General features: G+C 47.0%; 1 protein-coding gene across 3 annotated transcripts; it reads left to right on the top strand.

The window, feature by feature from the left end:
- Positions 1 to 751: 751 nt before the first annotated feature.
- LOC100272997 (uncharacterized) lies at positions 752 to 6,500 on the top strand. 3 transcript variants are annotated; one of them, XM_020547699.1, is made up of 4 exons: positions 752 to 844; positions 1,157 to 1,815; positions 1,913 to 2,308; positions 6,042 to 6,500. In XM_020547699.1, exons 2-4 carry the CDS (start codon positions 1,198 to 1,200, stop codon positions 6,147 to 6,149), a joined length of 1,122 nt encoding a protein of 373 aa, XP_020403288.1. In that variant the 5' UTR covers positions 752 to 844; positions 1,157 to 1,197; the 3' UTR covers positions 6,150 to 6,500. The 3 variants fall into 3 exon arrangements, with proteins under 3 accessions (XP_020403288.1, XP_020403289.1, NP_001140919.1); XM_020547700.1 differs by lacking the exon at positions 752 to 844 and adding an exon at positions 872 to 1,061; NM_001147447.1 differs by lacking the exon at positions 752 to 844 and having other exon boundaries at positions 1,173 to 1,815; positions 6,042 to 6,379.
- The last annotated feature ends 15,726 nt before the right edge of the window (positions 6,501 to 22,226 follow it).

The raw sequence follows: 22,226 nt of genomic DNA, 5'->3' as shown, positions 1-22,226 counted from the left end.
TGGCCTCCCGTTCTAACCAAAAGACTAGCTACACAGCTAGCATGAACTCCGACTGCGGGCTCGCGAATGAGGGCCAAAAAGCAATGCAAAAGCTACGTACCTGCGTGCAGCTCGCGATTAGAGCTAGCTAGGGGCGTGGGCCGAGTCGTAAGGCTACTCAATTTCTTTGTAAGATTTTGTAGGCCATAGAGGTAGGAGGAGTATTATTTTACAGACTCCTATTTCTCTACTGCTTACCTAAGACTCGTTTCTAAAGTATATATATATAATCCCGTGTAATCTTCTTGTAATTTACAAGATTGCTCTCCGGCGCGGGTACGTACGTCCGTTTCAACGCTAATCTTTGCGTAGATCGGCAAGGAGCCGTTTAGATGTATTATTGGTTGATCAATGGCTACAAACAAGTCCAGATATAGCTCACCCGACTCTGATTTTGATAGAACGCCAAATCGACGACGTTTCTGCACTTTTAACTCGCGCGTGTGTGTGTGTGTGTTACCTTTCACTGGTGGTGGTGCTGTGCATGCAAACTATCATTTTCACATGATTTAGGCACAAATTGAGAATCCCAAGAAAGGAATTTTATATTATTTTCCTTGACTTTTGGACGGGGAGAGGCCACGAGTGAGCTAAGCTTTGCATAAATTCTGATGAAAGGAGAAAATAAAGAATAGAGCGATGACCTAACATTTCCTTCCAAGGAACTAGCACTATATATTATATATAAGGAGACAACATTTTATGGGGGTGGTTTGCGGCGGCACTACCTATAAAAAGGGGATCCCTTTGATGGTACTACTATCAATCTACACTATATACTCATAATATTTTGCAAGGATCTGAGGTAGCTCGGTTTCTTGATCTCAGCACACTACTGTAGTAGCAATATTTGTTGTCGTTGGCATGTATAGACTGATTATTCCTTCCCTGTCTAGCTAGTTCTTTGGACTTGTGTAGCCATGTCCTATATTCCTTTTTTTTCTTCTCTGAAATCGTCGTTTCTCTATTTGGATCATAATATACACCACCAGATCAAGATCACTGCAACGACAATTTCTACTGTACACTTTTTGCGAAAACAAAAAAAATGGTTTGGTTTTAAATTATCTTGGGCATCCATCAATAATAACAATGGTATCATTTGCTGCTGCTGCAGCTGTTGGAGTGTTAGACCAACCCCGGCCGTCAGCTGGCAAAATGGAGGACTCGAGCCTGTTCCTGCAGTGGGCGATGAGCACGCTGCGGCATGAGCAACAACCCGCGGCAGCCGTCAACGACGACTGCAGCAGCGAGGCAACGTTCCCCTCACTCCAAGCGCTCCGCGAGGCCTCGCATGCGGCCGAGATGGTCCAGGAGCTGATCGGAGAAGCCCCAGCGAACAGCTGGAGCTCGGGCGACACCACCGACGGCAGCATAGGAGGCAACAGCAACTCGGTCCCTGGCCCTGCTGCGGCGGCCATGGAGCACGATGTCTGGCCTGCTGCGTCGTCGAAGACCTCTCCGGCCAGGCGCGCCTTGAGCAGGAGCAGCAGCGACACCAACCCTCCCGTGAGCTGGAACTTCAGCGCCGCAGCCTCGGCACAGCTGGCCGGCAGCGCCGACGGCATGCTGCCGGAATTCGCCCCCAAGAGCGCCCTACCGCCGGACCAAGCGTACGGATCACCGCGGGCAAGGAGAGCCGGCTTGAAGAGCCTGGCGGGATCCATGTCGTCGGCGGCGTACGCTCAAGACCACATCATCGCGGAGCGGAAGCGGAGGGAGAAGATCAACCAGCGGTTCATCGAGCTCTCCACCGTGATCCCAGGCCTCAAGAAGGTTCTGACCCAGATCGAATCCATTCATTTGTTCCTAGATTATATTTCTGAAGACGAAGACCACTTAATTAATGCAACGACGATTAATTTCTGATCAGATGGACAAGGCAACGATCCTTTCAGACGCGACCAAGTATGTGAAAGAACTCCATGGAAAGCTCAAGGACCTGGAGGCTGGCGGCAGCAACCGGCGCAAGAGCATCGAGACGGTGGTGCTCGTCAAAAGGCCGTGCCTCCATGCTGCGCCCGCGCCGGACGACGATGCCTCCCCATTGTCAGCGTCGTCAGGCACGCCGGCTGAGACGAAGACGCAGCTGCCGGAGATCGAGGCCCGGTTCGCTGAGAATAGCGTCATGGTGAGGATCCACTGCGAGGACGGCAAGGGGGTGGCCGTGAAGGTGCTCGCCGAGGTCGAGGAGCTCCATCTAAGCATAATCCATGCCAACGTCCTGCCCTTCGTAGAGGGCACTCTCATCATAACCATCACGGCAAAGGCAAGTTTTTTTTTACTGACCAGTCTTTTTACAAGAAAAAGGAACTTGTTTTGGTATATTCCACTGCCCACAGTTAGGAAAGTTTTGAACTTTTGATGGTCTCTTTATTTTAAAAACACGATATGCTGGTTGGAGTTCCTAATAATGGAAGAACATAATATTAAATACAAATTAACAGTACAAATGACTTATAGAATATAGGAGTCAACCTTTTATTTCAATCAGTAGCACATGTTTTAGCAGGATTACACGTATTAAACTTTAACTTTGATTTCATTTTGAAGAGTGAAATTGCATTCATTGATCAGTTTCCCTAACACATTCATCTTGAGAAGGTCCAGATCACAGATATGTAACTATGCCTGCACACTAATTAAGCCTGATGTGCTTTTATCTACTGTATATATACTTGTACTGACGAGTTTTGATTTCTATCTTCTATTCAAATAACAATTGCATCGAGTTACTGTCCAGTCACACTCGGCAAAGGCTATTTTACACTCGGCAAAGGCTTTGCCGAGTGTAACACTCGGCAAAGAACACTCGGCAAAGATTTCATCGGCAAAGGGTTCTTTGCCGAGTGCTTTTTTCGGACACTCGGCAAAGACTTTGCCGAGTGTCAAAAAGCACACTCGGCAAATTAAGAATCGAAAAAATTAAAAAAAAATAGCAAAATATTTTTTAAATTCTAGGAATAACTCTCCAACCCTACCCTATTACCTTACCCGTTGTCCTATCATTTTCACTATTATTTTGAATCAAACTTATATGTTTTGTAAATGATGAGATTCGAACTCACAACCTCTCTCTCGCGCATACCCTTCTATACCACTACACTACTACACCAATTATGTTTATATTACGTCTCCATTCCCCATGTACTATAACAAATCGAGAGTAATTTGATTATTTAAGGCACTAAATGAGTTCATTTGAAAATGTGACCAACTATAAAGTTGCATAACTTTTTGAGATCTAAAAGTTTTATTTTAATAGTTTCTACATCCGAGACCGTTTATAAAATTTGAATTTTAAATTTAAAAACTTCACACGAAATTTTCAATGATAAGATGATTTCAAATCAAAAAATTGTCAACTACAAAGTTTCATTACATTTCAAGACCTACAACTTTTATTTTGGCGGTTTTTCCATCCGAGACAGTTTGAAAAATTCAAAATTCAAACATAGTTTTACATAACAAGATGATTTTAAACTAAAACATTGTCAACTACAAAGTTTCATAACTCTTTAATACCTACAACTTTCATGTTGGTGGTTTTTCCTTTCGAAGTCGTTTTCAAAATTCAAATTTTAAATTTTTTAAATTCAGACGTAGTTTTTGTTGACAATATGACTTCAAATGAAAAAGTTATCAACTATAAACTTCTATAACTTCTAAAGATCTACAAAATTTATTTTGGTTGTTTGGTAATTTGTTTATCTCAGATGATGGTTCTAACAATATGCACAAATTCTATACGTCTCTCTCGTAGTTTCATAAACTACGAGAGAGATATAGGTTTTATGAACAAATTTATTTTTATTTTGTCATATGAAGAAATGTTCAATATATAAATTGTACATCATGATGAGTTATACAAATTTGTAGTTGAAAACTTTTTCATTTGAATTAATTTACTACTTTAAAATGTGATTTTTAAATTGTCTTTGCCTAGTGTTGGAGAAAAAACACTCGGCAAAGAGCTCTTTGCCGAGTGTTGTATTTGTGACACTCGGCAAAGAGCTCTTTGCCGAGTGTCAAAAAAAGACACTCGGCAAAGAAACTCTTTGCCGAGTGTCAAAAATAAAACACTCGGCAAAGAGCTTCTTCGCCGAGTGTTTTCTTTTACCGAGGGTTTTTTGCGTGGCACTCGGCAAAGAGCTCTTTGCCGAGTGCCCAAAATAAAACACTCGGCAAAGAATTTGGCACTCGGCAAAGAGCCAAATTCCGGTAGTGAGTCTGTCCTATGTAGGAAGCATGAGACGGGTGTTATCATCATGTATTCTAGTATATGTTACTACCAAACAAAATGTTTCTATTATTTTTGAATCTATAAATTGTTTTAATTCGAAGCACCTCTCTTGATATTTGCACCTCAAGGTTAGAAACTTAAGTATTCCAACATGAATCAGTAGGAGGGAATCTGATATTAATATATAGCGAGAAAAAGATGCTTTTATAGTGTTTATATATTTTGATCCGGTGTACTCTTCATTAAGAGAATCCTCATACAAGCTAGTTTATCTAGTTAGTTCATGATATGATCAAAACGTAATTATGTGCTAATAACCCCTCCGTTCCGATTGCTAAAGTGTTTTTTAGTTTGTTTTAATGATCAAATTTCTCTACAACCGCAATGTCAAGTTAGCTTAATTAAATCCACAATGAGTTGTCTTCATAGTGCATTTATTTGGTATTATAGGGTGCATTTGTTTGGTATTATAGGGGGTGTTTATTATACATTTTTTTGTCAGAATTAGAGAAGTCTGACTTAGTACAAACTAAAGCATCTTACTTAGGGCTTGTTCGGTTAGTTCTCAATCCATGTGAATTGAGTGAGATTAGGTGAGTTTAAATCCCAAGCAAGTCAAAGTTCTTCTAATTTTTTTTCAATCTCATCCAATCCATGTATAATGGGAATAACCGAACAGGACCTTATAGTATGTCATGCATGACAAACAATAGTACTGGTATGGGGTGTATATGTATATTAAAGATGGAAAGACAATTCATTTCAATGTATCTGTTGGTTTGATGCCCCCAAATTTTATATCGCTCAATCATCTATACTACAACTAAACAATTTAGAAGTCATTGGGTAATAATCTTATCTTTGTTTGAATGGTCAAGGTGGAATTTCCCCATCTGAATTTGCATTCATGAGACACCGCGGTGATTTTTAGAGGAAAAAAATACAAATCTCTTCAATTCAAGGAAACTATCTAACAAATGTAGGCCTCATCACATGACTTGATTATTTGTACAGAAATTGGCTATCCAACATGAGATAAGATATCGATGGCACCACTATTGTCTATATACACCATTACTGAGTTTTCACCTAGAGAGCCCCTCATGTCCAAAAGTAGAAAATTAAAGCGGCACCTAAGAGAATGTTTGAATGCATTAGAACTAAAAATTGTTAGTGGAATTAGCTAGCTAACAAATAGCTACCTAACTATTAACTAATTTACCAAAAATAGCTAATAGCTGAACTATTAGCTAGGGTGTTTAGATGTCTCAACTAATTTTAGCCACTGACTATTAACTTTAGTACATTGAAACACCCTCTGCCCAATAAGTTCATTTTGCCCCATGGATTCATATCTTGCATATATAGACCAGAGACACGTACAAGCACTAGTGTAGGTGGTTGCTTCATTGGCCTCAGTCACCATTGCGTGGATGGCAGCATTATGGTCCAGCCACTGATAACCATGGCAGCCCCCAGATCCAACCTCTATAACCAGTTGTGTAACAGACTAGAATATTGAGATACCAGATACGCGGTAATAACCTCAGGCCAGCTACTTGATCGAGCCTTAAAGCGATAACGAGAGAGAAGCAAATTAATAACAATAATGAAACTTACAAAAGAAATAGGTAATTAGCCATTTTTCTTTTTGGTTTCATTATCTATGTTTTTCATTTATCAGAAAATGTTAGTTATTTAGCCAAAGTATATATGTGCAATTTATGTTGATGTAATAAAACAATATATGTTTGATCAGGTGGAGGAGGGCTTTACCGTATCTGCGGGGGAGATCGTTGGCAGACTCAACTCTGCACTACTGCACAACAACGAGCATAATAGATGCTGCAACATCGCTGATGAGTGATGAAGAAACAATAAACTAGCTAATACTCCCTCCCATTTTTTATATGACGCTGCTTAGTTTAAAATTGAATTGACCAGCGTTATATATAAACTAACGGAGGTAGTATAATCTAGCGCACGCGCGCCCTATATATACCGCGGCGGTATGAAATTGAAGTCCGACGGTATATGATGCTGGTTGCTGGAGTGTTTCTGCTTTTTTTAACAAGTTTTACGGCTCTTGCTGGTTTTTCTCTCTCTCTCTTATACGTCCCTTCACGTACGTAACGTGCATGGGAAAATTGTCTGGTTCTATATCAGCGGTTTAGTTAAGAAAACTGTCAATATATACGCCCATAAGCTCTTACGTCCATGAACACTAGTACTCATATATAATATAAACTCTATATCAGCGGTTCTAAACATGTTTATCCTGAAGTTTGTGGTTTTCATCAGTAAGAAACGCTGGTAAATTGTCTGGTTTTGTTAACTAAACTGCATGTACAAATTACTTAAGAAAACTCAGTGTAAATTGATTTACATTGACGGCTTTTGTGAACCTGCCATCCGCATAAGCTACTTTCAAAAAAATCAAAATTTTCCCGCTATATTACTACTAAGACTTACCTCAACCTAATCAACTATATAACAACGTAAATAAATATATATCACAAGCAAATTATGTCTCCATGAATAGCAAAACAATATTAACTTTATTATACTATATAGTCACCAACCAAGTATATACATCAAGCATAGCATAGACCACACGAAAACAATCAATTTTCAGCGGCTACCGAAAATAAGGATTTCTCGACAAAAGTATTTAATTTTTGTGGCTTTTGCATTATTTTCCGTGGCACCTTACTTCAGAAGTTCAGAGCCGAAGCGTTACTTATTTTCGGTGGCTAGGGGACAGCCGCCGAAAATAACCCTAAAATTTGTTATATTCGGCAGTTGTCCCGAGCCGTGGAAAATAATGAAATTATTTTTTGGTGGCTTGGTTCAGTCCCCGAAAATAACAAGTTTGAGGAATCCATAATTTTCTTACACAACCATATATAGATCACATACATATCCACAATTCCACATACACACATACATATTTCATCAATTCACATTTAATAACAATATACACATTTTTCATCTATTCAACAACAATATGCACATTTCATCGACTCAAAAAACATTATATTATCACAATCAACAACACTCAAATGTCACTTTATAAAGCCATCGACAAAGCAAGTGAATATCTTAAGTCTCATCCAGCAAAAAACAAAGTTTTATAGCCACCGAGGATCATTGGAGTTGTATCTGCTACTGTCGGAAGCAATTATGTTATTAACAAAGTTAGTAGCTCGATCACCATATAACAAAGAACAAAGACCATTAGAGAAAAATTAGGAATTATAGCATTATAAGTAATGAATGTAGTCCTCATAAAGCAAATTCTCTTTCTTTTCTATCAACCTATCCTTTTCAATAAGGGCATTGATTAATTCATTAATTTTGTCTGCTTTAGATCTATCAAGGCCCTTAAAAGATTGCTATAATCTACATCATCTTCAGATTCCTCATCACTAGAAGTGTACTCAGTAGTGTCACGTGTACGTACCTTCTTTTCCTTAGCCATAAGGCATGTGTGTCCCTTGTTGGGGGAAGAGAGAAGACTTGTTGAAGGCAGAGGCGACAAGTCCTTCATCATCGGAGTCGGATGAAGAGCAATCCAAGTCCCATTCCTTGCCAAAGTGCGCCTCGCCCTTCTTCTTTCTATAGAACTTATTCTCCTTTTTTCCTTTCTTGTCTTGGTCCTGGTCATTCTCATTATTGGAACATTGAGCAATAAAATGACCGGACTTACCGCACTTGAAGCATGAACACTTTCCCCTTGATTTGTTTTTGCTAGGGTAGTCTGTGTATCCCTTCAAGGTGGTCTTGAAGCGTTTGATCAAGAGCGCTATCTCATCCTCATTAAGGCCAGCACCCTCAACTTGTGCCACCTTGTCGGGAAATGCCTCCTTATTGGCCGTTGCTTTAAGTGTAATGGGTTGCGGCTCATAGTGACGAATAGGTCCATTAGCGACGTCGAGACGTACCTTGCTCCCTTTACCATCATGCGCCCGCTCACAAACTTACCAAGAATTTCTTCGGACGACATTTTGGTATATCTGAGGGTTTCACGAATAAGATTTACAAGATGAGGATCAGTAACAGTAAATGACCTTAGCATGAGACGTGCGACGTCATGATCTGTCCATCTTGTACTCCCGAGGCTTCGGATCTTGTTTACCAGGGTCTTCAGCCTGTTGTACGTGTCAGTTGGCTCCTCACCCCTCTTCATGGCAAACCTCCCCAGCTCACCTTACACCAACTATATCTTGGTGATCATTGTGGCGTCGTTTCCCTCATGAGAGATTTTGAGTGTGTCCCATATCTCCTTGGCATTGTCCAAGCCACTGACTTTGTTATATTCATCTCTGCATAGAGATGCTAAAAGCATAGTAGTGGCGTAGGCATTTTTATGAATTTGCTCATGAATATAAATTGCATTATCACTACTATCAAAATGCATTCCATTTTCTACCACTTCCCAAATGCTCGGATGAAGAGAAAATAGATGACTACACATTTTATGACTCTAAAAAGAATAATCTTTCCCATCAAAGTGAGGGGCATGCTAAGAGGAATAGATAATAAATGAGCATTGGAGTTATACGGAATGTGGGAATAATCAAAAGAGTAGTTTTGTTTAACCATGTTTTTCTTGTAAGAAGAGTCTTCATCCTCCTCCTCTAGTGAAGATGAAGAAACATCACTATCATAGTACACTATCTTCTTGATGTGCTTCTTCTTCTTACCATCCTTCTTATTCTTGCCGGACCCGGAGTCGACGGTCTCTCCTTCCTTGTCGTTGAGGAGGATATCCTTCTCCTTCTCGTCAGTCACCTTCCCCTTACCTTTTGGATCCATCTCTTCAGGCGGTTAGTCCCTTGATGAAGAGAACTGCTCCGATACCAATTGAAAGCACCTAGAGGGGGTGAATAAGTGATCTTGCAAAAACTTTAACTAAAAACAACAAACTTGGTCTATAAATGGGGTTAGTGAAACTAAAACCAAGTTCAATCAAGAATAGAAGGAGGATCTCTTTACTTAATTGCTCTCACAATATGTGTATTGAAACCAGAGCAATTATGAACATGAAGTAGAGAGCTCGGAAGAACAAAATCGCAATGAAAGAAATGTAGACAGAGACACAGCGATTTATCCCATGGTTTGGCTGTGGCCTACCTCCACGTTGTGGCGTCCCAATAGACGAGGGTTGCACTCAACCCCTCCCAAGAGACCTAGAGAACAAACTTGAGTACCACAATTGTCTTCCTTATAATATGATTTTGTTTGTGAGGAATCTCCACAAGTTGGAGTCTCTCACACCTTACACAGTATGATCAAAATCAAGAACAAGCGTAAGAGAGGGATTAAGAACACGCACAAGAGCACAAATGCAGCAAGACCACACACACACAAGTGAAGAAGAGAGCGCACGAACGGAAACCAACAAAGTCTCAACTCAAAGCACTTAGATCTCTCTCTGAACGAACCAAGGCGTGATCAGAGTCCTAGAGTAAGCTCTTTTGTTTTGTCTCAGTGTTTTTCACGGGTGTGTTCCATGGCACCCAGGGGGTTGTTTTATAGCCCCAAAGGCCTAGGAGTCGTTAGATCTTCATTTGGGAAGCAATTAGCCTTCCCTGTCAGCTTGCATCGGATTGTCAATCAGCAATCTATTTCCTTCATCAGCCAAGCCAACCGTTGTGCGCCTTTGGTCGCATGGCACACCGAACACAATTCGCCCGAGGCCATAACGCGCCCGAGGCAGCAACACGCTCGAGGCAACAGCGCGCTTGAGGCCATAGCCAGCCCGAAACCATAATTCGCCCGATGCAGTCAGGACTCGCCCGAGGTAGTCACGACTTGATGCACCCGAGGCCAAACTCGGTGGGATACATAGTCCCAGTACGTACGAGACCATCCTCGGACAGGAGACAGTCGCGTTTCGCCAGAGCGTAATCACGACTCGCCTGAGCACAGTCCTCGCACGAGCGCATCTCCGATTCGCTCGAGCACGTCTCAAGTGACTGTCAGGTGAGACTGAGACTAGCCCAAGTTTGGCCATATTTAGCCAACCTTCTTCTCTATATTTTGGCTTGTCTTCAGAAGTTCCCTAGCACTTAGATGAACATTGTTAGCACCTAAAACAAATGACTAGATGCTAGGAGCATACCTTTGTTTCAATTTGCTTTCTAAACACATGTGTTCATGCTCATAAGAGTAGTGTTAGTTCTTAATAATGTGTTGAGCATTTAATCACTCAAACAACTAGAAATGTCTCAAGGGCACACTTCTCTTTCAATAGGCCATAAGTGTGCCGCAGGTTGAGGGGCGTGGGGGCCATTAATGCGTCGCAGTCCGAGGGCTCGTAGGTCATGAGCGCTATACCGGTCGAGGGATCCATAGATCATGAGTGGGAAGTGGACTGGCGCCCTCGCTGTGGCTCAATGCCAGGCATGGTTAATGCAATCTTTCATTTATCGCGGGTCAGTCCGGGTTGGGCGCGGGATCCATTCGAGTGGTTCCCTTCCGGCACGCGCCGACCTCCCTTGTCAGGCCCTGCCACGCCCGACCATGGGCTCGATGCCGTGGGGTTCGACTGGAGGCGGGTCCTTCCAGGGTTGGCACACCTGCCTCTTCTGACTAACTAACGGACCCCAGCGATCTGGGGCTCTTTCCTTAATGTGCTTACTGACCAGCGGGTCTCAGGGACCGGGGATCATTTCCCCGACACTTCTCTTATCACAATGCAACACAAATAATTCTATCACTTGTTGCGTTTACACCTTACAATACTAGTGGCTGACAAAGAGAATGAATGAATGCTAAATTCATCAGCCTTAACCATCCACTCATTGGAATAAGCTCCACTTTTACTCCAACCAACATATATCCATTGACGTCATCACCCATATTTGATCCTAAAGACTAAAGATGGTTGGTGAGCTTCTCTCATTAAATATATCATGATACTACACCTATGGGAAACGATAGATCCTAAATACAACCAAGAGCTACCGATAGAGCGTGATTTTATGGTGAGTCCATGGAGTGCGAATGAGACTTCAACACCATAACCTCGTTGTTCTCCATCTCATATCTGGTTGTGATGCAATGGAGAACAACATGGTTATAATGCTAAAATCTCGCTTCAAACATTGTGCTTATCTTAAATATCACATTGTCGACCACTCCAAGACTGTCCAAAGAGATAATTCAAAAGAAACACAACATATCGATATTTTAGGTTGTTCTAATTTAATGCTAACATATTTTATTTAATATATTTAAACTAATTAACTTAAAAGGTAATTATTAATTTACCTCTCTACATTCACTAATTTACTTGATCAACATATATTATCAATTTTTAGATGCGGATAAGTACCTCACTACATTCACTAATTTATGTTGATAAGTACATTACTACATTCCTTATGGAATATGCCAGGATGAGAATAATGAGTGGACCAGGCTCTCGAGAAGGTATAAATAAGTATAATCTTGCAATCGAGAAAGGTAACACAACTAAGGGAGTAATGGTGTTTGGATAAATTAATTTAAACAGAGTTGTCGGCGTTTCGGACCCGCGAGGACCGTCAACCAACCAGTGAATTTGTCGCTGCGTGTCCCTGCCCAGATGGGTTGATGCAAGATGGAACACAAGTGGGAGGATGAGGCTTATATTATCTTGCACCGGGGTGCTCGTAGTAGGGGTTACAAGCGTCGCGAGAGAGCGAGAGCGAGAGAGAGAGAGAGAGAGAGAGGGTTTGGCCTTGAGGTGAGCTGTATGAGTTTGCCTCCACCGCGTCTCTCCTACTCTGTCTGCCTCTGCTCGCCTGCCTCCGCCCTCTCCCTAGAAAGGCCCTGGACATCCCCTTTTATAGATACAAGGAGATGCCCAGCTGTACAATGGGGGTATAGCTGTGTGCTAACATGGCTGGCGGAGAAGTGCCTTAAGCCCTATACACGTGTTAACGTGGCCGTCAAAGAAGTGCTTGAGCCCTGTAGAAGCGCAGCTGGTGGTGCGGTATGGATCCTGCTGACGTTTCCTTGCTTCCGTAGGGAGCTGAGAATTATCGACGTCATGGATGCACGCGGGGAACCATCATTACCTGCTATTGGAGTAGTTTGGATGGGACACTGGTCTTGTTCCTTTGTAGCCTGAGGCAGCTAGCTAGGGGCAGGGTAATGATGTATCCCCTGTGGCGTGGTCGGTCTGAGCCCAAGGTCGGGCGAGGCGAAGACCTTCTTTCGAGGCCGAGGCTGAGGCCGAGGCCTGGGGTCAGGCGAGGCGGAGCTCCCTGTTGCGCTCGAGGCTGAACTCGGGGGAGGTCAAGACCTGCTGTTGTCAGTCTTACCCTGGTGGTTGGCACAGTAGTCTGAACGGGGTGAATAGCGCTGTTTTCCTGTCAGAACGGTCAGTAAAGGGGCGAAGTGACTGCGGTCACTTCGACCTTGCCGACTGAGGCGCGCGTGTCAGGATAAGGTGTCAGGCGATCCCCGCGTTAAATGTGCATGCGATACGGTCGGTTGGTAAGGCGATTCGGCCTAGGTCGTTGTACGACAAAGTTCGCCCGAGCTTAGCCTTGGGTGAGACAGGGGTGCGTCTGCTGACTGAGGGGACCCTCGGGCGAGGCGTGAATCCGTCCGGGACTACTGTTCCCGCCCAAGGCTGGGCTCGGATGGGGTCGCGTCCCTTGGTAGACGAGGCCTTGACTTGAACCGCACTTTTATCAGTCGTGTATGGTTTGTTCTGAAGATGTTTTCCAGCCAGGTTAAGGAGCATTGGGGGTACCCCTAATTACGGTACCCGACAGTAGCCCCTGAGCCTCGAAGGGAGTGTAGGTACTCGCTTGGAGGTTCCGCTGGATTTCTTGCAAGGGGACCAGCCTTTCTAGGTTATATTTTGTCCCGATGGGTGCGCGCGAGCGCACCCATCGGGTGTAGCCCCCGAGGCCTCGGAGGAGTTGTTTGACTCCTCTGAGGTCTTAATTCTTTTTGTGATGCCTCGGTCAGCCTTGTTGTTCCCTTATGCGGCCTGGCCGTAGCCCGGGTGCACGGTCAGGCTCCGAGTTTTTAAGCTGGTTTGTTGACGTGGTCAACAGTTTGGCTGTATTCTGGTGCGAGAGCAGCCCCCAAGCCTCTGCATGGAGTGAGAGGACGATCAAGGACCGTCTCAACTTTTATCGTACGCCCCTTCGTCGCCTCTCCGCAAGGAGGAAGGGGGGGAAAGCGCCATGTTACCCTCGGAGGGCACCGAACATGGTGTTTCCAGTGAGTTGCTAGTGGGTGATCCGAGTGGACGCCTGAGCCCCGTTCGATAAGGGTCGGCTAGTGGCCCAGAGACGCGCTCCAAAAGTACCTGCAGGTGATTTGCTGGACCCGGTCCCATTTGATAGGGTCCGAGGGCTCGGTGCCTCCCTCCGGTGGGATTCCATTACAAATCGTTCCCGCTGGTCTCGGAAATGTCCTAGGGTACCTCGGGAGCATAGCCCGAGCCTCGGCCATGTAATGGACGTACCCAGGGTCATCCCTGACTCTGTGTGCTCTGGGGCGACTGTCGAACCCTTCCGAGGGGCCAGCATTCGAACCCCTGATCAGTAAAGGGCTCGGAGCCCGAATGCTCAGGGGCGGTTACCGAACCCCGGAGGGTGCAACCTTCGAACCCCTGATCAGTAGGAGGGCTCGGGGCCCGTTTCCTTCGCTGAGAAGGATCCTTTTCGAAATATCCCCTTTCCCGGTCCCTATGGCAAGAGAGAGAGAGAGAGAGGAAAAGGAAAATGATATAAATTTAAATAATTTGGCGCACCTTTTTTGACGCGGTCATCATGACGGAGGCGAAACGGCGCCCGCTTCGCCTGTCGGAGGTGTCGCTTGCCCTGCCAGGGAGTTAATGCGACGGGACGGGCGATTCGCGAGGCGTCTGTTGCGCGTGCGCGAGTCGTTCGAGGAACGGAACACAGGTGCGTCGTCTTTATGCCATGGGAGAGGGCTCCCCTACCGCTTCGGGAGAGGATGCGAGCCTGTAGGTGATTGGACCGCCGCTTCCACACGTCTGTTGCTGCAATTACTGCTGGTCCGCTTTTGGCCATATCAACTGCCGTGCCTATCCCTGCGGCTGACTGACCCGTGATCGTCGCACTTAATTGGCACTGTTGGTTCACGCGCGGGGCTGCCTCGAATCACTGCACTGGTTCTGCAGTCGAGAAGACGCGGCATTAGCGCCAGTGGCGGTGCGGTTTCCTTGCACGTAGTAACCGGCGCGCCGGTTACATGACATGTGGGCCCGTGCCTCCATGCTGGACCGCCGGATGCGACGAAGCCGAAAGGGTGCACAACTGTGGTGTGGTTGCATGCTTCTTGCGTGGCGGTCCGCCCTTTCGTTCGCTGGTTTCGACGAGGATGAGGGAATGCCTATAACCGCGGGGCGGTTACATGCTTCGCGTGCGGCGGTTTGCCTTCTTCGTGTTTCGGGTCAGCTCGCATGACGTGTGGGACCTAGCCCCCATGTCGTAGGGTGGGAACCCTGGAGCACGTCGGTGGAGACTTTGCCTGTGACGCTTGGGGGTGCGAGTGAGGAGGTCTGCCTTTAAAAAGGGATCGACCCCCCGGGCGGTAGCCATGCCTTCACACTCCTCGCATCCATCGCGTCTTTCCACCTTCTGAGCCCCCAGATCGGGTGCACCTGTGTTGCCCTCTTCTTGCTGCTGTTGGAGGGGCGCGACCTCATGGGGGTTGGCGCTCTTCAGTCATCGCTCGGCTTCAAGGATTTTCATCATGCAGCCCGGCTGCAGTCCCCCGCCGGCGGTCACCTAGGATGATGACCGTAGGCCTCGTGGTGGGGAAGAGCGAGCCGGGCTGTGGCCTCCCCCTGCCCTCAGCTTCAAGGATGTTCATCATCCGTGCTGGGGAGGAGGGTGCGCCGAGTCGGGGCCCGCCTCCGCTTGGGCAGCGGGCCGCTCCTTCCCTCAGTGTTGGGGGGAGAAGGGCGTTCGCCGTCCGTGGCGCTGTCAGCTGCCGCGTGTCTGGCTCCCTGGCCTGAGCGGCTTTGGTGCTGCTTCCGGTGCCGCCTCCTACCGCTGGGGCGAAGCGTGGCTGCCCGTCCGCCGCACAGGTGTCGGTCGCGCCGTGCGTGGGCCGGCCACGCCTAGGTCTTTCCCGCGCCGTCGGCTGCACCGGGGGGTCGCATATCTCGTCGTACGCCGCGAGGGCGGCGTTCGTGTTCTGGGACGGTCTCGCCCTCACCCTTGTGGTGAGGACGGGAGTGAGGACCTACCGGTGCGCACTGGGGCGGCCGCCATTCGCCAGTGTGGCGTTGGCGCGCAGGTGGCCGCTGTCGTCGGTGCTGAGGTGGTGGTCGCCATAGGTGAGGCTTCCCCCTGCAGAAGCGGTTGCCTCCACCGACGAGACCGTCAGTGCCACCTGCGGCCGGACCTCTGGCTCTTTGGCTTTAATGGCTGGTTCTCGTCCCTTGTAGGGGGACGTGGGCGAGGGCCTTTTCGCAGTAGCATTTGCCCTGAAGCAATCGCTGCAGCTGTCTAGCCGCCCGAAGCGGAGGTCGTTGTCGCTGCTGGTGCAGTGGTCGCCGGCGAGCCGCCTGGAGTTTGTTATCCCGCATGCCTTCTGGTGTGGAGGTTGTTCATTCCTGCGGGAATGGAGACGGAGTCCCGTTTGTAATGGTACTTTTCTTGAGAGAAAGATGTAACTGCTTCACGTACTAGACATCTGCCGCAGGTCGGTAAAACCGCTGAGGGCGCTGCCGACGTCTAAGTCTAGATACCATAGTTATCCCAAGTATGTGTATTTGTTCTTTGTGGCTGTTGTGGCCTGAACATTTGGGTATTCGAGTATAAAGCAGTGTTTCTTTCTCATTTCGAGCATTAGGACTTGCCCGCCGGTAGCAGAACCACTTAACCGAGCGCGAATTACTTTTCGCGGAAGGTGACGAGTGAGGTATCCGTATCCCGGAGGCGTAGGAGTCCCTCGGCTCGGTCGGCCTTGCCATTCAAGGTCTCTCTCGCTCGGTTTTAGGACCTTCGGCCGCTCTGTGATGAGCTGAAGCCGGAGGCAGCGGTGGCACGGACAGAGGCGGTGTTGGCTCGAACAGAGGCTTCATCGGCCCGGGAGTCGGGCTGAGGCCCTTGGGGGACAGCTGGCTGAGGCTATGGAGCGGCTAGCCGAGGCATCCGCTCAGGTCGGGACCCTTGCGGAGGGCCTGGCCATGGCCGTCGGGTCTGCCCAGTCCGCCCAAGCCATGGCCCCACGACAGCGTGTCTGGGTCGAAGGTCTGTTTTGTCTGCATCGTGATTTTGTTTTTGTCTTCATTCTTCTCCTTGTGTCTGAAGAATTTTGTTCGGCTGTCTGCTAGGTTCGAGACGGCTCTTAACGAGTCCGTCAAGAACTGCAAGGCGCTTGCCCAGGCGGCTGAGCAGAATGAGGCCGACCACATGGCCATGTCTGAGGCCATCTCGGCCTTTTACCGGGCCTTCGGCCTCGACGACGTCCCCTCGGGTAGCTCCCCCCAGAGTCACCTGCGGGCCTTGGGCGGCCATGTGCGCAACAGACTCCGCGGGGCGCTGCACCACGGCATTAGGCGGGCCTTCGTCGTGCTCGCTTCCCACTACGACGTGGATCTGGAGTGGGTCAGCGAGGGGTACTGCTTACCCAACGAAGAGGAGGCCGCCTTAGCCGAGGTCCAAAGGCTTTGACGCGGCTGTCGAGGGCCCAAGCGCGACGCTGGCTTCCTCCTTTGAGGTGGAGGTCCTTTCGCCCGTGTCGCCATCTGAGGCCGGGCCAGATTCTGCTGAGGGTGGAAACGACACCGAGGGTGCTGCTCCTCCCCCTGTCGATGTCTGATCCTGCAGGAACAGTTTGTTCTAAGTATGCGTATGTTTTTTGCGGCCGCTGAGGCCTAAACATTTTTAGTGTTGGATTATAAAGCTGCGTTCTCTTTCCTCTCGTTTCGTGTGTTAGGACTTTTTCGTCGATAGCAGAATCACTTGTCCGAGCGTGAGTTACTTTTCGCGGAAGGTGATGAGTGAGGTATCCGTATCCTGGAGGCGTAGGAGTCCCTCGGCTTGGTCGGCCTTGCCGTTTAAGCGTTCCTCTCGTCGTTTTTAGGATTCCGTTATCGATATAGTTGAAAAGCACGAAAGTCGTTTTCTTTCCTCTTGTTTCGTGCGCTAGGACTTGTTCGTCGGTAGCAGAATCACTTATCCGAGCGTGAGTTACTTTTCGCGGAAGGTGATGAGTGATGTATCCATATCCCAGAGGCGTAGGAGTCCCTCGGCTCGGTCGGCCTTGCCGTTTAAGGTTCCTCTCGTCGTTTTTAGGATTCTGTTATCGATATAGTCGAAGAGCACGAAAGTCATTTTGGCGGAAAACTTTTCCGAGGAAAATTTTGACGCAGAGGGGGTTCCCCCTTTGTAGCCCCCGAGGGAGGTTCGGTTTTTGCTGAGGCAAGGCCGATCCTCCCTTGACGGTTAGACTTTATTTATACGCATAAAGAAAGCGATACGCATGAACGACTTGAAACATTTTAAGGATAAAAGCAACATAGTTGTTTGATGTTCCAAGCGTTGCTGTAGACCTCGCCTTGATCGTTGGCCAGCTTGTATGTCCCGGGCTTCAAAATCTTGGCGATGATGAATGGCCCTTCCCAGGGAGGAGTAAGCTTGTGGCGCCCTCGGGCGTCTTGTCGCAGCCGAAGTACCAAGTCTCCCACTTGGAAGTCTCGGGGCCGAACCCTTCGGGCGTGGTAGCGTCGCAGAGACTGCTGATACCGCGCCGAGTGTAGTAAGGCTACGTCCCGAGCCTCTTCCAGCTGGTCCAATGAATCTTCTCGGCTGGTCTGGTTGCTTCGGTCGTCGTATGCCTTTGTCCTCGGGGAACCGTATTCCAAGTCCATGGGTAAGATGGCCTCGACCCCATAGACTAGGAAAAACGGCGAGAAGCCCGTGGCCCGGCTCGGCGTCGTCCTCAGACTCCAAACCACCGAGGGTAGTTCTTTTATCCACCGCCTGCCAAACTTGTTGAGGTCGTTGTAGATCCTCGGTTTTAGTCCCTGCAAAATCATACCGTTGGCGTGCTCCACCTGCCCATTTGTCATTGGGTGAGCTACGGCGACCCAGTCCACACGGATGTGGTGGTCTTCACAGAAGTCCAGGAACCTTTTCCCAGTGAATTGCATGCCATTGTCGGTGATGATGGAGTTCGGGACCCCAAAGCGATGGATGATATTTGTGAAGAACGCCACCGCCTGCTCGGACTCGATGCTGGTTAAGGGTCGGACCTCGATCCACTTGGAGAATTTGTCGATGGCGACCAGTAGGTGCGTGAAGCCCCCAGGTGCCTTTTGCAAGGGACCGACGAGGTCCAGACCCCATACGGCAAACGACCAAGTGATAGGTATTGTCTGCTGGGCTTGAGCGGTAGGTGCGTCTATCTCGCGTAGAATTGGCACCCTCGGCAGGAGCATACAATCCTAGTGGCATCGGCCACCGCGGTCGGCCAGTAGAAACCTTGTCGGAAAGCGTTTCCCACGAGGGCTCGAGGTGCTGCATGGTGACCGCAAGCCCCGAGTGTATTTCTTGTAATAGCTCTTGTCCTTGGGCGATAGATATGTATCGTTGGAGAATGTCTGAGATGTTGCGGTGGTACAACTCTTTTTCATCACCCAGTAAAACTAACGACTTGGCGCGTCGAGCCAGTCGCCGAGCTTCGGCCTTGTCGAGGGGCAGCTCCCCTCGGAGGAAATATTCCAGGTACGAGGTCTGCCAGTTCAGGTTTGGCGTAACCCCATTATGCGCTCCCTCGACACGCAAGGCCTCACCCTCGGTGGCCGAGGGTACCTCGGGCTGGTCCGAGGTCTCCTCGGGTTCGGGCGTGTCGTCGATTTTGACCGATGGTTCATATATGTCCCTAGAGAAGACGTTCGGGGAACCGTCGTCCGCCCCGAGGCTATTTTCGCCAGGTCATCCGCGGTCTCGTTGTACCGTTGAGCAACATGGTTCACTACCGGACACAACTTCTTTGTCGAGTGCCCGATGGTTTGCCGAGTGCAATTTATCGGGCACTCGGCAAAATAATATTTGCCGAGTGTCACTCTCGGCGTATAATGACACTCGGTATACACATCCTTTGCCGAGCGCTAAACACTCGGCATACACTGACGCTCGGCAAAGGAGACTTTGCCGAGTGTCAAACTCTCGGCGCAATTAGACTCACGGCAAAGGGCCGTCAGCAGCCGTCTATAGCTGACGGCCGTTATCTATGCCGAGTGTCCAGTGACAGACCCTCAGCAAAGATAGTCTTTGCCGAGTGTCAACACCTGACACTCGGCAAAGAATATTTTTTAATTTTTTCTTTTTTACACCAAACTTTTTATGGTGTGTTCCTACAATATATAGACCTACATGTTCAATTTTGGCACAATTATCAAAGTGTTTGCTATACCTTTTAAATTTAATTCATTTAACTGAATTTTTTCGGATAATTCAGATTTGAACTGCAAGTCACTCGAAAAATGGAAATTAGTGAATGAAAAAATGATATTCATGTTATTAAGGAGCAGACCAGAATTTTTGAGCACCATGGTCACGAAACAAGATCGTGAACTTGCGATCCATCTGTTTTAAAATTGTATAAAACACAAACAAAGTCAGAAAATCATGAAACTTGTCGACATGTCATGATATCATATGTAGAGACTCTGGTATAAATTTGAAAATATTTCGTGAAAGTTGTCACGTACTATGTGTAGAAACCTAGCCGGACTCCAAATAAGTTTTATGATTTCATGTGAGGGCCGACTAGGTTTCTACATATAGTGCTTGACAACTTTCTCGAAACAGTCTCAAATTTTTATCATAGTCTCTACATATGATATCATGACTTGTCGACAAGTTTCATGATTTTCTGACTTTGTTTGTGTTTTATACAATTTTAAAACAATTGGATCGTAAGTTCAAGGTCATATTTCGTGAGCATGGTGCTCGAAAATTCTGGTCTGTTCCTCAAATAGGCCGTAACTTATGTTAAATAACATGAATATCATTTTTGCATTCACCGTTTTCTATTTTTCGAGTGGTTTGTAGTTCAAATCTGAATTAACCGAAGAAATTCAATTAAACGAACAAAATCTAACAGGTATAGCAAACACTATGATAATTGTGCTAAATTTGAACATGTAGGTATATATACTGTAGAAAGGCAGTAGAAAAAGTTTGGGGGAAAAAGGAAAAAAATAAAATTCTACTTTGCCGAGTGTCTGATGGTGACACTCGGCAAAGATAGTCTATGCCGAGTGACTGACATTGGACACTCGGCAAAGTAAGTTTTTTGTCGAGTGCCTACCACTGGAACTCGACAAAGTTAATTTTTAAATAAAAAAAGAACTTTGCCGAGTGCCCCAGATCTGGGGCACTCGGCAAAGTATATTTTTAAATTAAAAAAATCTTTGTCGAGTGCCAGATCGCGGGCACTCGGCAAAGAGCTTGGCCTTAATCAAACCGACGCGGGCTCTCTTCTCTGTTCTCGCTCGCTCTCTTCTCTGTTCCACGCGCCCGTCATCTCCCTCGCAAAACCGCCACCGCCATCGCCGTGATAGCAGGTGCCGCCGCCCCGGCCATCCGCCTCCGCCCCGCTCGCCCGGACCACGCGGGCCCCTGCTCACCCGTTCCACGCCGGCCCCGCCCGCCTCTCTCTGCGCCGGCCACCGCGCGCCGTCGACGCCGCACAGGCCACCGCCATTCGACGGCGCTCGACGCCGCCCCGCCGTCGCCGTGAGTCCAAAGTGTTTTTGGTCCAAGGAAATTTGATTGAGCCAAACTATGATTGTTTTGACTGATGAATTATTATTTGATCCTTGAAATGGTAGCTTTTGACTATGATTTATGGTTCTTCCAATTTAGAGTTATTCTTGTGGTGCATAAATATAGTGCTATACTCCGTATATATATGAACTCTCTTTAGAGTTATTCTTGTGGTGCATAAATATAGTGCTATACTCCGTATATATATATACACAAAGAGATAAACAAAGAGAAAGTATAATTGCTTGTCATTGCTATAAATCATGGAGGGAAAAAGAAATGCTTCTAATTTGTATCACAACTCTCTTTTTGTTATAGCTACAAGTTGTCTTGGCATAGGGGGCATACCAATATCATGTAGGCCGATCAAGTTCATTATCTTGAATACACCAAAGTGCAACTTTGCATACTCTTATAGCCTCTTCCAAGTTGAACTCACCATGTAGTTGTGGATCTACCAAGTTATTCACATCTCCATCATGAAGCATTGTGATGGCTTGCAATGGGAAATAAGAAATGTGACAACTGCTAGTAGTGTATACTTTAGGTGAATTTCTTCTTACTGTGTGCATGTCAGTCATCGTGCTGTTAGTTTTATTTGCAGGTTTTAAAAACCTCAACGTACAAGGGAGGTGCTGTCGATTTTTTTTTGTATTAACAGACTTGTGTTTCTTTTTTACAGAGAAGATACTTGTCTTCCTAGCCGCTGCGGGTCTGCCTGCACCGCGTCGCGTCGCCACTGCACCGACCCGCCACAGCCCCACTAGCCTGACTTCATCGCCACCCTAGGTATAACCTCTATTTCCGCATCATGGTTGTAGATCATGTAACCCAGTTAGGCGTCTCCCGTTCGAAAGAGATACGTTGTAGATATGTAGATCTTTGCATATCTACAAATGTATCAGTTTCGAATTGTCCACGTTTTTTGGACAGCCCGCGGTTGCGTAGATGGTGTTAGTTTCATGCTCTACTCCGGTCCGAGATAGAGTTTCAGCGTCACCTCCCTGTTGTTCTCCGGACAGTACACTCTCCTTGCCAGGACGTGTATCCAGAGAACAGCGAGGAGGTGCTGCCAAAATTCTATCTCGGATCGGAGTAGAGCATGAAAACTAACTCCATCTACGCAACCGCGGGTGGGATTAGGACCTATCCTCACCTATTAGAAGGTAGGAACG

This window comes from Zea mays, chromosome 1 (genome assembly GCF_902167145.1).
Source record: "Zea mays cultivar B73 chromosome 1, Zm-B73-REFERENCE-NAM-5.0, whole genome shotgun sequence".
Classification (NCBI taxonomy): domain Eukaryota; kingdom Viridiplantae; phylum Streptophyta; class Magnoliopsida; order Poales; family Poaceae; genus Zea; species Zea mays.
The sequence above is the reverse complement of the archived record's forward strand: the minus strand, read 5'-3'. Positions and strand labels throughout refer to the sequence as shown.

Excerpts from the sequence above, each read along its gene's own strand:
- LOC100272997 (XM_020547699.1), top strand. The coding sequence starts at position 1,198 with ATGGAGGACTCGAGCCTGTTCCTGCAGTGGGCGATGAGCACGCTGCGG. Across the intron at positions 1,816-1,912 it reads TGATCCCAGGCCTCAAGAAG|ATGGACAAGGCAACGATCCT; the intron begins GTTCTGACCCAG and ends ATTTCTGATCAG. Across the intron at positions 2,309-6,041 it reads TCATAACCATCACGGCAAAG|GTGGAGGAGGGCTTTACCGT; the intron begins GCAAGTTTTTTT and ends ATGTTTGATCAG.